Consider the following 18,294-nt stretch of genomic DNA (forward strand, 5'->3'; position numbering starts at 1 on the left):
TCAACTGATTTTTATCCAAGCATTGAATTTTTACACAGACGAAGTAACTCTACATAATTTATCTGACCTCCAGCAAGAAAGGGTCCGTACATAATTAACTGTCGCCTCAAAGTGGGACCATATATATATATATATATATATATATATATATATGCGCACCTACACAAAGTGGGACTATATATATATATATATATATATATATATATATATATATATGCGCACCTACACAAAGTGTTGAAAGTAGTAGCACATAGAAAACTGTCTTCAGCAAAGTGGGGCACTTAAGGAGTAGAGGTGTATCCTCACAGCATTACAATAAGTTTTGCATTCTATATAATTATTTATGATATATTAAAAAAATTATTGTTCATCATGTAATTTCATAATTAAACTGAATTTATGACAAACGTTATCATCATATGTCGACAACATTAAATACAATTATTCAACATATAAACAAATACATGCGTATCCAAAGTACGATACAGCCAGCGCGCTCATAAGTAAATATGTGTTACATTTAATTATTCCTTACTTTATTGTTTCATTTTCATTATATATGATATATCAAACTGTATGTCGTGATATCTGTTCATGAATTGCTAGTCTTCTAGATATAAAATAAATATTTCTTTGGTATTTATTGTTACTAGTGTGTTAACATATATTTTAATTTGATATATAACCCTTTTTAATTTATTTGGAACCTATTTAGTTTTATTTAGTCGTTGACAATGAAAACGGAGGGGGGGGGGGGGGAAATCCAACAAGCAAAATTATTTTAAAAAATTAAAAAATTAAGTAGTCAAATCACTGGTCTCCCCATTCCCCACCCTCAAATTTCATTTCGTCGATGCTCCATTCTCACCTCATCACACCCTAAATCATCTCTAAAGTTCTATGTGTCGATGAGATTTCTAGGACCATTCATTCGTGGCTGTTTGTTAGAATTCAATACACGTTGTCCATGTTTGCGAAATTTTTAACCTTGCTGAAAGAAGCACATGCCAATGAGAATGCAGTTGCTGTATTGGGATTCACATTAACGCAAACTGCGCGATGCGAAGATTGAGATGCTAAGCTAAATATCGCTTCATTGTGAACTTGATGTTTTCACCCGCGCGCAATAGAAAATAAACACTTGTAAGTATATAAAAATGTTACATTTACATATATTACATAAACATACGACAGCCATCAATGCTTCTTGTTTTTTTTTTAATAGGTAGGTATGTCTGAAAAAGTAATTTATGTAGTTCAAATTTATAATTCAATTGTAAAAATAAGTATGCGCAAAACCTTTAAGAGATTTAGTAAATAAATTCTTTAAAATCCAAGCTTAATAATATTATTACTAATGAACACGTTTAACCAACTTTCAAAAACAAAATTCTGACATGACGCGGTGGAAATAAGAAATATATCTAATTGGGAATTTTGTCGCATCCGCCATTGTGTTCACGCTGACGTCATAGATGTGTCGAACGTGATTGATTAGATATTTTTGCGTCGCCGCCGTCGCGTTAATGTGACTTCAGCATTACGGATAGTTCGTGATCGCCTGGAAATAATTACGTTCTGTCAAAGACACATCAGAAATAATACAATCAAAATGATATAACGATGAAGTTACAGTGTTTCTATGACATTTTCATGGTGTATCATCATCTTTAAGCATAATATAAATTCATTTCTTTTCTAGACTATCACAAAACGCAGGCCATGTTTACTAAAATACTTAAGTTAGCTGTAACAGCATGATAAGTGTCTCTGTTGCAGGCGCGTCGAAAGGAAACCACACAAATCCGTTTAAAAAAGGACAAATTCTCCCTGCTTGATTGAAGAGAGGAATAAGAGAATGCATTTTAAGTTATAATACCAATGAAAGATTATTTATTTCCATTTAAAGCATGTGCAGATACAGTGTTTGATAATACGTATAGGCAAAAATGTGCTAAAGATTAAAATTCAAGATTGTCATTGCCAAGTTGTGAAGTTCTCTTTTGGTCACGTAAGCTTAGATGACAGACTCCAGCCATTCCTGTGGAACAAAGAAACAAGTAACATATATATTTTCATTATTAGTGCTATATAAAATATAAACACAAACACTTGTTAAGCTAAGTAATCGTAGTGTAAATGGAAATACAATATTTAAATAGAAAATAACTCTTAAAACTGTTACCTAGTTAAAAAATATCATTCATTTCATGTAAATAAACATAGAGCTCAGACACTAAAATATTAATGTGAAAAATTAGTAGTATTCTGGAGTTATATTAGCAAGTATTTTATTCACTTTTGTTTAATTATCTGAAGAAATTATTATAAATTTGTAGCACTATTTTTTTTATAATGAATGTGAGTTTTGAGGATATTTTAGGGTCCGTTAAAGTGATTGTAAATTTTTTGATAGAATCTCAAATGTAATACATATTTACACATCCAAGTGCTTATTAAACAGAAAACTTAGTTAAGTGTTGACATAAAAAATGCAAAAACAACAAACAAAAATTACAATCTTTGATTTTTCATGAACATTGAACATTGACTTACTGTTAATTGCGGGCTCTGTATTCCCAGTGTCTAATGGCGACTGAGTAAACCTGCGAACAATAAATGTGTTAGATTTTGCTCATGTGCTTCCTTAAGACGAATTAGGCTCCACTATCTTGAATTTTTTTCATATTTTTTTCTATAATTCGAAATTTTTACTATTTATCACAATTTTTGACATGTCAAGACATAAAACATATATCCTAGACCTTCAATACCTTTTTTGCAGAAATATTTATTTATAAACCAGTTGCCAAGAAAAAGTTTTTAATACTACAAGAAATATATTGTAACTTGGTACAATACATGGCTATGGTTATTTTTACATAAATGAAATGCCACTACGAGGGCCCTGGAAGCTTGTTGCTGTTCTTCCACGATACGCTGGGTATATTACAAACAAACATTTTAAATAATAAACCTCTTTATAACAAACACCTTCTAGCAGATCGTCTACCAAGTACCTATCAAAATCGTATCTAACTCACTCTCAAGGGATTCCCCCCCCCCCCGGTTATATAACAATAATCTTTTGTTCTCCATTTGGATGGAAACATTACTTTATAACGAAGAAATTAACAATCTTCATAATCCATATAAATAATAACACAAAAAAATCACAGCAGGAACCAAACTTTACAAAACTTCCCCGGGGCTAATGAATAGCTTAAAAATTTGTTCTAAAAATTATTGATCTTCGTTTAGAAGTTTTTTTTAAAACGTATTGCTCACCTCTGGACTCTCGTTGTGGTAGCACCTGTGTATCCGGTACGCGGTCTCGCATTGGTCCGGGCTTTCTGCAAGGAAATCACAAAGATTAATTAAATATCTTCACACACTTCATGCAGCAAAATGTTTCGAAAGTTTTTAATTTCATACTATTCCCTCGACCTTCAGACATAATATTTCATGCCTGGCTCTAATACGTGGCCGTGTAAAAATTTGTTTTCAACCAGGTTTTAGATAATATTTAGGTTAAAAATTATTTTGAACTAATTTGATAGTGTACATATTAAGGAAGTTTTTATTTATTTATATTTACATCCCTCTTTTTTCAACCCCTTGCAGTATTTGTTCATATAATTAAAATTGGTTCGAGACAAAAGTTTTATATAATATTTAAATGGTTAATAAAAAAAAAATCGAAAATTTTTCATAGCAAGCTTACTAAAGGAGTTATGAGTTTGTATTTTGACCCTTGTTTTTCCACGCCTTCCAGTAATGGTTCGTCGTATAAAAATTATTTTAGGCGAAAGTTGTTGATAATATTTAGAAGTTTTGCAATAAATAAGAACGGAATTTGATAATGTACTTGGTAAGGATGTTGTGAATATTTTTTTAAAATTTCAACATCTGTTTTCTAAAACCCTTGCGACTTTAGTTTGTCTTATAATATTTACAATCAATTTGGACAGATTCTATGGTGTGCCTATAAATAGAATTTTGCATTGTTTTTGTCCCCCGGTTGCTGTTTTATTTCTACCATTTGTAGTTATGATTGATCGTATAAAAATTTTATTTGTACAAAATATTTTGGCATTAGTCTAACGAGATGTATAATCTTAGTACTGAAGTGATAAATTTTATTAGGTGGTTATGGCGACTTAAAAGTTAAGAATAAAAACTTTCCTATTTCTTGCCATTTGGTTGCAATTTTTCTATTTACGAACTCGACCGAGATTTTCCATCAAATAATAAAGCTTACTTATGATTGGTCACCATGCAATAACAAGGAAATCAAAGATCCAAATTTCCATCAGAGGAGACTAGGTTCAAACTCCTGTTCAACCATCTCGATTTCCCTTCCCATAGTTTTCTGAAGTTTATCACCACCAACACTGGGACGGTTCATTATCATTGGTTATGGGTGTTTCCTTGCCCGATTTCCCTGAACTGCATTGTAAGCATGGAGTTATAAATTATCAGGAGACGGCATGTTGTGACATAGTTGAAGTCACTTTTATTTTTACCTCGCCAGCGCCATATTGCTCCTCTCAAAGCATTTCGGAAATGGTGTTTGACCACATCTGATGATAGTTTGTAAGTATGAATTAGAATCTCCGTCGTTAAATAGCCACTTCCACAAAATACATTCATTTAAAATTGATTACATAATCTAGAATACTACACTTAAACCAATTTTTTTTAGTGTCTAACCAACATGGCGCAGGTCACGAGCGTATTAAAAAAAAATAGGTTCGCCGGGTTACTAAATAATCATGGCGACGTGGCTACCCTTGGACTGTAAGTTATTTCATTTTCTAATGGCCATTTTGGCATCGAGAACTAAAGAGTAGGTAGTCAAATCAATAAAAATAAAATAAAAATAGCAACTACGTTTGTGTGATATCTTACTGATGTGAGCGCAGGCTTTGACGATTCTGTCTCCTTCTTCCTTGATCTCGGGCGGCACGTTCTGCAACTCCTCTTCGATGCTGAAGTTGCCGTCTTCATCGAGCTGGAACAGACAATCAGTCTCAAGATAACGGCTCTGAGTCTGCAACAGGTGTCTTCCTACGACCCCTTTACGCTTTTTTCCGCCGCGCGACGTAACGAGGTGTTTTTTTTCCGTCGCACCCCTGAAAGGACGCAAACGGCTGCGCTGCCCGGAGCTTTGAATATATATACTGTATAGAAGTCGCCAGCCCAGGCTAAAACTTCTAATACGGTTTTGAGGTAGTTGGTTAATTCACCGCCGCAATCGCCACCATCTCTAGGGCATCGACTTGTAGTGGTCCCTAGCGGACAAGTGTCGAACTCTTCAAACACCCCTTCCCCCTCCCGCTGAACGAACTTGAGCTGCAGTGAATGATGGGTAGGGGGTGCGGGGAATGACAGCGGGCGACAGGGCTGCGCTCTAACGTGTAAATAACAACTAAGACGATACAGGGCGTTACGGCAGCGCACTGCAGCGGTGAAGTTCCCAAGCTGCTCATTTTACGCTTTTGAAAAACGTAGAGTAAATCCTATCCACTCGCGACTTCTATACAGTATATATATTCAAAGCCCGGAGTGAGGACAGTTCAGCTCGCCTGTGGGTTAGGCGACCCGCGAAGCTTGAGCGAGGCTAATATTGGACGGTGTTATGTAAAAATGGTTCAACCCACAAACATTTTCAACTGAGTAAATTGAGCTCAAAGTTGAACACACAATAACCGGTATTGTGGCAGTGCGTTGCATGTTTGGTCGCAAGATGGCATAGTAGCGAGGAATGTCGGTTAAAAAATTTTTTTAGCTCAATTAAAAGTGTCATTTTACCTAAACAATTATTTCAATAACTTTTTTTTTCTTCCTTTTGTTGGTTAACTCATTTGCGCGTAACACCATCCAATTAAGAAGGTTCTCGTTCATTTGACTGCCACGCGGCTCCGGAAGTTCCGCCCGGCGCTTATGCATTCTGCACAGCTTCGGCGAGCGGATTAAAGAATATTCCGGTTCATAGTGACCGTTGCCCCCTTAGGAAGCCAAAGATCCACAATTTTTTTTTTTTTTTTTTTTCCTAACCTAACTAAAACTAAGTGTATTTTGGAGGGGTCCGGGTTAGGGAGGGACCTAGGTGCGTCTCAGGCCGAAGCCTATACGCCTAGTCATGCTGGGATTAGCCATGCAAGGAGAGGGTCGCATGCATCATGTGCTAGGAGGGGATTGGCCAGCCATGGCAGCGATTGGCGCCATGACTAACTCCCCTCACTCTTAAATCTAGACTATAACTAGAGATAGGTTGGGCCCAGGTAAAACCTGCATAGACACAGGGAAAACCCTGGGCACATTCATGCGGGATGCAAATTGGCATGCATTACGTGTAGGAGTTTACAGGAGACAGAGGATGGTCTGGATGAAGTGTTGGACAGAGTAGAAAAGAGTCTACCATGCGGGGGTTGGGAACTTGGACTCGTAGTCCGCTTTGCTTTTTATCCAGGACTGGATTTAGGGACCAGGGACGCAAGCGCCCCTGGTGGTGAGTGGTTGCACTGACCACTCACTCCGCCGCCAGTCAGCACCTAAAAAACTAAGAAACTAAAACAGAAAAAAGATAAATGACTTACAAACTAGGCATTTCGTTACGAAATATGCAAACACCCAACTCAGGGATGGACGTGCAGTGCTTAAGATAAAAGTAAAATAAGAACTAAAAATATATATATATTCTTTTTTTTTATTTCTTATTATTATTTTAGAAATATATATTTTTGATGACTATTACTTAGTATCTAGGGCTTATTACTAATTTACAAATCTCTAATATCTACTACTATACTACTAGTTATATATAGAGGAACTGTCGGTGTATAAAGTTACAGGTGAATTAAGTCAAGACCTATTCGCATTCTGGCATGGTTGCAAGCTTGTAATTCAAAATCCCATGTCTTTCAGAAACACAACCGGCACTGGAGGTGAAGCCTGCCAGGCGGGCCATGCCCATCGTACATAGGGAGTCAGCCCTAACACAACAGGCAGTGAACTCCCGGGAGCCGAACCTACACCTGCGTGCTTCGGACCATTTTGAATAAGCAAATTATTCGTTAATGTCTATAATTTAAGTTTCAACTCGCGGGAGACTGATTGGCCGATCGCTCAGCCAGCCACAGCACACTACGGAGGTCTGTGAGCCAAGATTGAATTTGGCATTTTATATTTTCCATGCAACTCTGGATCTTGTTCGCCCAGTGATGAAATATATGGGTTTCTGCTTATGGCACATTTATCATAGAATTTTTGCGCAGTTCGGAAATAATAATGTTTTAAAAGTTCGAGTTTGAGCTCTCTGTGCATAGCCCTTACGGGGCAATACACAGGCGCATCTGTCACAATACGAATACTCTTATTCTGAATTCTCTGTAGCTTGATTAAGTGAGATTCCGCTGCTGTTGCCCACACCGGCGCTGCATACGTGATTATTGGTTTTATTAGTGCGTTATAAATTATTATTCCGTTTTTAACAGAGCTACCTAAACGTCTGCTCATGACGGGGTAGAGGGTCATGAGCCTAGTGAAAGCTGTTTTTCTTTTCGCCTCTATGTGATCGCGCCATAGTAGTTTCCCAAAGATCCACAATTTTTTTTTGTTTTTTTTTTTCTTTTTTTCCTAGCCTAAGTTAATTCTAAGTGTGTAGGGGAGGGTCCAGGTTAGGGGAGGACCTAAGTGTGTCTCAGGCCGAAGCCTATACACTCTACCATGCGGGTTTTTAACCATGCAGGACAAGGGCGCGTGCATCATGTGCTTATTGGGGTTTATTGGCCAGCCATGGCTGCAATTATTGCCATGACTGACGCCCCATTGGTCGCCTAGCTTAAAAGCTAGCTAAGTGTGGCCCAGGTAAAACCTGCATAGACACAGGGAAAACCCTGGGCCGGTTCATGCGGGGATCAATTAACATGCATTAAGCAAGCAGGTAACTACTGGACAAGAGGAAGAAGGGTCCAGGTAAGAAGAGTTGGAGGGGCTGAAAATCAACCTTGGTGGAGTTGGGTGCTTGGGCCTTGCGGCCCGCATTTAAAGTTGGGAGCTCCTGGGTTATTATTAGCCAGGGGCGCATGCGCCCCCAGGGGCGGGCGACTTCACGTCAGCCCAGCCACAGCTGCCCAGGCAGCCACAGTTAAGACAGAAGCGGGCAGACGAGCCAGTAAACCGGCTCGAACTGCTGGCTCTCGGAGCGAAAGGCAGCCTGACGTTGCGCCATCTTCATCTTCCTTCTTCAGGTCAACAGCAGTACTTTTCAAGCCAGGGTGGGGGGAGGGAACCAACCTCGCCACCCAAAATCCCCGAGACGGTTTAAGGTCGCGCCGCTCGAGGCTACTGCTGCCACACCTACAGCAGCCCCAGCTGAAGGTTCCTGATGTCTTCCTTCAGAGTTCCGATGCATTTCAATTCCGTTGCGCGCGCAGCAGTTCACAGCTCCGCAAGTTCCAGCCCGCAGTTCGTCTACACTTCGCATTTTTGCAGCACATCGAGCTCCCCTGCGGTGCCTTCGCCGACGAAGCTGCTTCCTGCCACGCGCCGAGCTGCATTCAGGCTACCTTTCACACCGACAGCCGTAATAACGACTCCGCAGGCCGGCCATTGGTCCGCGGACTGCTATTGGTTATTCACAGCCACCCCAGCGAGATTGCAACTCTCGGGCTGGGCTCCCGTATCCGCCACCCGCGGGACGCGGTCGGTAGCAGTTGGCGCTGCTAGGCCGCCCCCAGCACGCACACAAAACCAACACGCACTGCCAGCCTTCGGTATACCCAATAGGTCGCAGGGAACTCCCAGCCAACAGCCCGCGAGAGAGATGCGCACGCCCCGAGAGACGACCACCGACCAAAGATCCACATAAAGTTCTGCCATTCCCGATTACACCCGAACAATTCACCTTCGGCCAACCTCGGGTTTATTTATTAATATTTATATTTCTCTGTTTATTTTAATGTAGCTATACTAACCTAACCAACCGTCCATAGTGTTTTAAACTGTTTAATGTAGCTAAACTAACCGACCACTTTTAATATTTGAATTCATTTTTCCTGCGCAAAAATGAAACAAATCCCGAAGTTGGCCGAAGGTGAATTGTTCGGGTGTAATCGGGAATGGCAGAACTTTATGTGCATCTTAGGTCTCCCGTCGCCCCCTGGAGGGGTAAACAAACGCCAGCTTTTGCAGAGACGAGCGAGAGAGAGAACTGCAGCGACGCGCCTCACCGCCACCACGAGGGACTCGGGGAAGCTCTGGGACCACGTCATCGCCGGGGTCAGCCCTGTCTCTAGGAACCACAACCGAGGTGTTGGCATTCACGCCACCAGTACCGAGCGGCCGGGGGCGAAGCCGGGGGGGGGGGGGGGGTTAGGGGTTCAACCCCCCCCCCCCCCTTAGCACCAAATCTTTAATTAATTTCTTATTCAACACTCAAACAAATTAGATATTAAAATTCATAAAATTTTTACCATTACAATATTTTAATTTAAGTACCGAAAACTGCTAAAATAGCACTATTTTACACATTAAAATCCAAATTTTCCCGGGGGAGGACCCCCGGACCCCCCGCTTTAATAGGGGGGGGGGCATACTTCTTAACACCCCCCCATACACAAATTCTGGCTACGCCACTGCCGAGGGCCCAGGGGTTCAAGTCCTGAGTCGACGAGTGAATACTCGCTTGGCGAGCTAGAGTAAGGTAGCGGCAGGGACGTGGTTTGAGTCCCCGGACGAGCGAGCAACACTCGCTCGGCGAGAGCGTCTGCAGTCGAACGAGCAGCATTCAGCAGGAGAGTCGACTATCCGACGGAAGCGAACGCCTGAGGACTAGCATGACTGGCGAGCACGAGTGACCCAGCGAGTAGGAGCAAGCAGACGAGTCGGCCACAGCGACAGAGCACGAGGTGTTGCAGCGAGCCAACAGTGAGTGATGACACTCGCTCGCCCTGTGAGCAGCGAGTGGGAGACATCGGTATCGCTGAGGTGATCCCACGTCACGGCTGCAATTGATAAACACAACGAATACATGAACACACGGTGTAAACCACCAACTGTGTTATGACCACGAAATAGCTTTAAAGCAAATGGGCTTAGTTTACCGTGGAGTGAAAGAAAGATCTGGTTTGAAGACTCAAGTTTTTTTTAAATATTTACAATTTTTTTTAAGCATGGTTTCTGTTCTCCATGCAGATCATGACAACTATACAGAAACATGATCTACGGACTTCTAACTCACCACAAAGCCTGCAGGATTCAGACATTGCTGATGACAGAATAGAATGATCTCATAATCATCTATTGTCTATAGTTCCAATAGTTGAAATCAGAGAATTTAAATTCTGACCTCGTTGAATGCAATAATTAAAAGAGAACTTCATAAACAGAAAGTTTGAAACGTTTCATCTGCATACAGATTTTACCTCACACGCTCAAGGCAAAAAGGGAGTAATATTTTTAATTTCCTTCTTATGTGCTCACCCTTAATCTACGAGTTACAAAGGAAATGTCATAATCAGCAAACGTAAACATGGACACTTGAATTACATTGCGTGTTCCAGTTTTCTAAAAAAAATTAAATTTTTTAATGAAAATTAGTAATTTGACTCAGTAACTACGTATTTTAATATAATAGTCACAGCTTATGAAATATTTTCTGCATTGAAACTTTTGACAGTCAAGGTGTTGGGAGGTTTACTAAATTAAATTTTTTTTTTAAATTATGCATTTTATTATGTATGTCTTGGACAATGCTATTTAAAAACCATCTGTTCAATGCTGGGTCCACAATTTTAGGCAGAGACAAAAGGTTGCATCGTTATGTTGACAGTAGTACACAATGGATATACGATAAGATTCGTAATATATTGAGACTGATTTTAATGTTCATCAAAGTTTCAGCACGCACTGTCACGTGAATTTTTATTCTCAAATAATCTCTGTTTGTATTATTTTAATTATAGCACATCCCGTCTACTATTCTCCGTGAAAAATTCTGCAACGGGACGAATTGTCTGTGATTTGAATTGTAGCAATCCAGTAGTTAGGTAATCCTCAAACAATTTGTATAACTGTATTATAAAAAAATATTCACAGCGCTTGCTCAATATTCCATAAGATAGAACTTAATATGAATTCAGGTGATTGATTAATAAATTAATTAATAATGCTACAAAGAATAATTGTTTCGTACTTACTGATTCAAGTTGTCTCATCACACATCTTACGAAGCACTGCAACAGAAAACATGTCATGTAAATAAACAAAAACACACGTCAATTTTTGAGTATTAATAAAAGCAAACTTAAAAGTAGTTCTGACAATAATATTTATTTATCAGGTATCAAGTAGAGAGCAGTTCCTAAGTTTACGTTTCTTCACCGGAATTGCAATATTATTTGAGAGCGTAAGTGGCATTGTTAAGAGGCCGTGTCACAAATTTGCGCTCCTATCTATATCAATGTTATTTTAAAAGGCAGTTTTTCTCAAAGTCTATAAGAGGTAGGGGCCGGAAATTTTGCCTACTGAAAGTATACAATACATTTAACATAACCGCTTTTTTCAAATTTATTTATCATATCATATATTATTTCTGTGATGAAAATAATATTATCAATATTTTGATTTGTCCAGATACATTGAAATTTTGCTTATATTTATAATTATTTAGCAAAAACTGAAAACGCCATTGAAATGTATTGCATATTACCTTCCGATCAGTGTCTTCATGATCATGATGGGTTTATAAACCTGGGTGTAATCAAGTCTTTAACTATTACATGACAACATTTATACTTAATAATTTGGAGATATGCCTTTTCTATCCTCAGCCCCTGAGCTTTTACTATCTGGTCTGGCGACCGACCTGACACTCTTCAACCACCCCAGGGGTCTCCGATTACACATCTTATCAAAAAAAAAAAAGCTGTTCGTTCATTTGTTTTTGTGTTCGAGCGAAGGTTTACTTCTCCATTAGTGCCACAGAATTCACACATTTATGCCAAGGGAATATTCCGCTGATGTGACGCCATACGAATGTATTATTCGCGACCATACAACTTTTTTGTTTGTCATCGGGAAAATGACGCCGCAGTTTGATTTTTTGTGGTGATATAAAATAAATTTTCTTGGAATGTTCATTTTAAATTGAGCATTTTTAAATGTCAGCGTAGAATATGCTTATCTGCCCATTTTGTTTCTTTCCATAATAATGAGTAAAGTTAACATTGTCATAGACATTTTATTATATTCGTTTGCCGTCCAAGTACAAATGTCACACTATATCGCACGTAATTATATTTTTTTTACTAATTTGTTAGTTGTCATTTTATTTAAGTTATAAATAACATTAATAAAAATTATTACTTAATAGTCCAGAATAGAGATTGAGTTATTATTCATTTAATAGGGGTTTAAAATATGGTACTACATACATATTTATATTATCTTGTTGTCTTCTTTGTAACTTTACTGGAAGAATGGCATTTGGTATGTATGTTAACTCACAATGAAAATACTTCAGAAGTACTCAATTAACAGTGAACAACCTAGGGCCTATACTAATTTCATTATGTTCATGAAATATAATTGATATTACTAATAATGAACTGTATGTGTTTTGCGTAGAGATATCGTACGAACTGTATGTGGTACAGACCAACATTAGCTAAGACTCTGTAAATAAGTAATTTCAGTTAATGTGTAGAGAATATTAAAAGTTAGAAATAATGATATATATAAAACAATGCAGAGTTATCAGCATAAAAATAGAAGTTGTTTTTACGTAGCGCCTACTGGAATGTATATTTTGTGTTGAATTATGTGGTATGATTAGTATTCTCTTATTGTAAGTGTGTTTTGTTAAAATCTTATAAAACATCACTTACTGTTGAAGGATTTTCATTTTTTTTGTGATGATCTTACTTAAACAAGTTTTAATTATATTACACATGTATATTTTAAAAGCATTTTAATGTATACTTATAGAATTGTAATAGGCTTTATACGGACTCTCACGATGCATGTGAGCATCTATAATTAATAGAGACCGGAAAAATTCGCGGATCCATTCGGCGATAGGCTAGAAGTCAAATACATATACCTTTTAGATGATTTTGCTATTGGCTTACTGTTCATCTGGACGAATCTCAACCAATTATAAAACACCAACCAAAGAAGGATCGAATCACAGACAAACAAGCTGAGACGACTAACAAGTCAGCAGCAAATGAACTGCCGTTATTTGCCCGAGTGTACAGGGGAATGTGCAGTCTATCCTGAAGGCCGTCGAAACCGCGAATTTTTCCGGTCCCTAATCTACATCAATATTATGGCTGTTTCACAAGATCAAATATTTATTGAATTCAATCTGTTGCATTCATTGTACATGATTTTCGATATGTACATTGAATTCAATACAAATTGAAGATGTTACTCAACTAAGCTTATTCTTATTAACTTATAAGTATTTTGTTTGTTCAGTACATAAAAGTAAAAGATTCGTTATTATTTAAATAATGAGCATCTTTAAGCAATAACGTTTTCAAAATATTTACATAAACATAATGGAATATATTTTTTAAATACTTTATATCTACGATCACATCAACGGCAGTATTATGTAATGAATGAGGTAATGAAATATCTTGAAAGGATATTTTCTTCTCTGTAAAGTAAATTTGTAATGCAGCCCTCTTAATGTTAGTCTTGTGAGTTATTTCGTCTTCTAATATGCTACAGCAATGTATACAATTAAGTTTTGTTAGTGTTTTAGTCTTGTGTAATGTTAAAGTGTAATGTGATAAATTCAATAATTTTTTTGTAAGTTCGTATTCATAAAGGTAGGCTACATATCGTATTAAGATAAATAGTATAATATTTGTAAATTTAAATTCTTTGAAACAACGTCGATAAGAGGTTCACCTACCTCTGTTAAACTGTATGATGGTGCATTGTAAAAAATTAGGTAGTCTGACTTAAGTGAGATTGTATTTAGATTGTGTGTGATGCATATGCAATATCTAAGCATATGCATTTATGTTATTATCCTTTTAAAACGTTACATGATGAATTTCGTATACTTTTTAATGTCAACTAACATTATTTATCACGGACTATTACATCCATATAAAGAATAATTACCACATGTTTGAAGATTAATTGTATTCCGATACGTTTAAAGTATTAAAATTTTTAGATTCGACTCATACCATAGTTGTATAAGTGAGGTTTCTTGATTCTGAATCCCTGCATCCGCAATTTCCTAGTGAGCCGCCGGTCAGATTGTCATCCTCTCAGATTGTCGAGGAACCAGATACATTTTTCGTCGAGTAAACTCGAGCTGTCAACCTTCCCACTAATCCTGTGATAAGGGTATATAGTAGCTTTATCACGCGCTGCGGCTACAGTTCCTTCGGTTGAAAAAGCCACTAAATCTCACTGTTAAAAGAGAGAACTTCTAGAGCAGAATATTGGAAATAAAATTTTACTGACACGGCCTCTTAAGTAAGTTGTGATCGTCAAGACTAAAGGTGAAAGTTATTTTGGTCCGAAAGGGGAAAAAAAAAATCAGCTTCATCCGGTTACCACGAAATCTTGCAGAAGTGGCCACCCCCTGGTCAAACGGATGCCGGCAGCGTGACGATAAAAAATAAACACGGCTCGTGGATCTAAATCTACAATTTAATTGATAAATTTACTTTTATTTCACTCATTAATTCAAATATGTTTATTACTTTAACGGAGAGATTATTTTAACTATAACTTTTATACATGTTTGCTATTTAACTTCTTCCAATCTGAGTTATTCTGTTAAGGATAGGACGATGATAGGAAAAGTAGGAAACGAATGGGAGTGTTTCAAGTTTAATGTGCCTCGAAAAAAGTCAAATCGATGGTTGTTCCAATCGAGTGGAAGAGAGATAGATAAGTAGATGTAGGCGCAAGCGTACAATGTGCGTAACGGGACAATGTGCGCAACGGGACACTTTTTCGTGCGTGCAGCCGGCGTTCATCGTTTTATTAGACGTTGTCACGTCAAAAATTAAATTGCTTCACCGACGCTCGGCCGAGAGTGTTGGAGTGGGGCAACTCCGAACGACGGCGACGCACGTCTGACGCATGCTCGCCGGCGACTTGCCTTGAACGGGTGGTCGCTGTCGGGCACCTCTTCGCCGGTGATGAACAGGTGGAAGCTGTCATCGCCGGCGCCCGACTCGGCGCGGCACGTGGTGTCCACTTCCTTCGCGCGCTCCATGGCGCGGCCGGTGAACACCGTGTCCTGGTCCAAGCCCTGGAACACGAGTCCGCGCTGAAGACACGGCTGAACACACTGCGCGCTCGAGAACATGCCAACATCAAAAATTAAAAAGTTCCAATATAAGGAACACGTTTGAATATATCAAACATGCTGACTTAACCCTTTGAGGCACACAGAAATATATTAAAAATAAATTAGAATCTATTGTGTAACTTTTAGCAGACGTGGCGGAAGGAAAAATTAAAGCAGCCAATGTTGCTTGTTCTTGTTAGGATCGCCAGATAGCAGCACAAGGCTTACTCACGCGAGGTAGTTCTGCAATACCTCTGAAACATTGCGAAGAGTAACAGTGTTTCAAAGTGGTATCATAAAAATACCACTACAAAACAAAGGGTAGGGGAATAGGTCAGCCATCTTGGATTTTTTTTTCCAATATTTTTTTTTGCCATGATTCTAATTTTAAACTATTCATCCCACTCGCATGGAATGTCAGAGCATGAATCATGTCTCCCAGACCTACCGTGCCTTGTTGCAACCGCACGCATTTTACCGACAGGCTCCAGTCTGCAAGCGCCGCGATTATTTCACGCGGGCGACTACATCTATCACAATAATCACACCAGTAAACAAGTAGCCAAAGATAAGCCCAATGCCATGTCTACCATAAAAAAAATTCAGCGCGGAAGCTTTATTGCAAGCGGTATCAAAATATTTGAAATTGCAAGATGGAGAGGCCTAACGGAGTGGCGTATTGAGTATAATTGCAAAAAATTATACTTTGGAAATTTTTTTGACGATGTTTAATTATCTTGGTAATATAACAATAAAATAAGCATTGCTGCCAGGTGCACATACATATGCAGGCGTGCGCTCATATGTATTTTTTTTGTTGCAATTGAAACTGAACTTATGATTTAAAACAATGTAAACTTACCGTTACGCATGTACGATTTACACTTTACACAACAGAGCCAATGATTTATTTTATAGAATATTTATACACTCAGTCAAAGTTTTTTCAAGCACACCAATAAAAAAGTTTTCACATAACACGTTTTGAAATGGAAAGTAAATAATACTATGATATAATATAAGTGGACATAAACTATGAACGCTGCAAAATGAATGCATATGATGCGCAAGTCTTTGAACACAGTCGTTGAGTGTGCGGTGAGTAAAAATAAAAGGTCTTTGAGTGGTGCCACTAACATAATATGACATAGAAATAATGTTTTTTAAAGTCATAGAATCCCTATGGTACTTTAAAGATACTGTACAACAACAAAAAAACTCTTTGGACATACGCCTTTGCAGTTTTGCATTGTTTGTCATGGAATCTGGCAGAGTCCTTTCAACAAGCACTAAACAGCATAAAAACAACATAAAGAAGGGTGAAAATCCAGAATCTATTCTTGCTGAACATGCCTGGGACAACAATCATAAAATACTCTGGTACAATGCTACACCGCTCATACAGGAAGAACACACAATTAAAATAAAACTAAAGGAATCACTACTTGTTGTCAGCAATAGCATTTTCATCAGTCATCAAAGTATTAAAAATGCACATTGATACCGTTAGTTTAAAAATAAACTTACTACCACAAAACCCACTTGGAAGCCAACAACTCTCTCAGCAAGATAACCAGTCAATTACACCAGCCCTTAGGTGCGCGGCTTATCAGAGGGCATCGCTGCTGTGTTCGTCTGTGCTGTACTGTGGTCGCTGTGTTGTCCACAATACCTGTTGGGTTGTCTGTTCGCTTTGTTGTCCAAGGTTGTTGTTTATTGCATTTACTGTTTTTGTTGAAACTGTCCTGTGTGCTGTTATTTTTTTATGATTAAATTCACAATCTGATATTTAAAGTGGAATTGGATTTATTAGCTCTTCCTCACACTTTAAACCCATTGGTATGCGTGCAGCGGACGTATACGACGACCGCTCTCCCCCCCCCCCCCCCTAAAACTTGTCGGTGGACGCACGTAATTGCCCGGGCGGGGGCGTATGCCCACCGCGACTCACGCAGCACACGATGATGCAGCCACAGGTAGGTGCGTTCACGCACATCCCGCTGTAGCGTGTCTCAGCCTTAGTTTAACAGTGTGTATTTTAATGGACATTTACTCTCTCTCTCTCTCCTTCCAACGCAAGATATCTGCTGTTATAGCGCCGTCCTTGTCTGGGTGAGCTCTGTTGCCAGATATACCCAAATAGCACATTAGGTTTTTAAATGACGTTATGATGTAATGGAATTTTTGTTTTTAAATAGAGGCACTCAAACAGTTATTACGTACACCCATGGTAAAAAAAAATGTTAAAAGTTTTGACTTTGACAGGTATTTCTGCCAAATTTTTTTTTAACAGATTGGTTTTTATTTAATGGAAGTTAAGTCATCAGTTAAAATAACTATATATATATATATATATATATATATATATATATATATATATATATATATATATATTATATATACACACACACATATACATATATATATTGTTTCACGTAAGTTTTTAAACACATCCTAAAAATCTAATGTACGTCACTGAACTTTTCTCGAATTCAAGATTTCAAAACCAATAAAAAATTCAATTTTTTTTCCTCATAAATGCTAAGTAACTTTATTTTCTAAACTACGTGTAATCTTACCGGGAAGCAATGGCCGACTGTCCACGTAAGAAGACATCCTGCGATGACTTGCTGCACCTTCATGGTTCCTTTGTCGTCTGTCTGCGAGGAGGGAAGGCTGACAGGGACTTATAAGGCCGAGGATGGAAGGTTACATTTGTTACTAAGTCGTCAATTTTCGAGCACACGTCCTTCCGGCTAAAATTTACCCAAGCGTGAGTCCAAAATGTCACAAATCTCGCCGGCCAATTGAAAAAAATAAACGACGTAAACAAAGCGGCGTAGGATTGTTTAAGTATACGTCTCCGGCTTAGTAATAGAGACGCGCAATCATGGCCGTCAGTTCATCCTGTATTTAAAAGCGTGGCATGGTATTTCAGGTAATGACACCGACCAGAG

The 18,294-nt window shown here is 38.3% G+C and overlaps 1 protein-coding gene across 1 annotated transcript; it reads right to left on the bottom strand.

Annotated features, from left to right (window-relative positions):
• Nucleotides 1-1,863: 1,863 nt before the first annotated feature.
• Nucleotides 1,864-17,995, bottom strand: LOC134537188 (uncharacterized). Its single transcript, XM_063377451.1, has 7 exons — nt 17,917-17,995; nt 15,146-15,298; nt 11,205-11,240; nt 4,912-5,014; nt 3,289-3,353; nt 2,557-2,606; nt 1,864-2,041 (listed from the first exon to the last, which is right to left on the bottom strand). The coding sequence occupies exons 1-6, from the start codon at nt 17,977-17,979 to the stop codon at nt 2,559-2,561; spliced, it is 468 nt and encodes a 155-aa protein (XP_063233521.1). The 5' UTR covers nt 17,980-17,995; the 3' UTR covers nt 1,864-2,041; nt 2,557-2,558.
• Between the last annotated feature and the right edge of the window lie 299 nt (nt 17,996-18,294).

The sequence above is a fragment of the Bacillus rossius genome, chromosome 12, assembly GCF_032445375.1.
Source record: "Bacillus rossius redtenbacheri isolate Brsri chromosome 12, Brsri_v3, whole genome shotgun sequence".
NCBI classification, from domain to species: domain Eukaryota; kingdom Metazoa; phylum Arthropoda; class Insecta; order Phasmatodea; family Bacillidae; genus Bacillus; species Bacillus rossius.

What these genes read in the sequence shown, in the direction of transcription:
- LOC134537188 (XM_063377451.1), bottom strand. Translation starts at nt 17,979, where the DNA reads ATGAAGGTGCAGCAAGTCATCGCAGGATGTCTTCTTACGTGGACAGTC. An exon ending in ACAGCGACCACCCGTTCAAG is followed by an intron (nt 11,241 to 15,145) that starts GCAAGTCGCCGG and finishes TTTCTGTTGCAG; the next exon opens with TGCTTCGTAAGATGTGTGAT. An exon ending in ACCACAACGAGAGTCCAGAG is followed by an intron (nt 2,607 to 3,288) that starts GTGAGCAATACG and finishes TATTGTTCGCAG; the next exon opens with GTTTACTCAGTCGCCATTAG.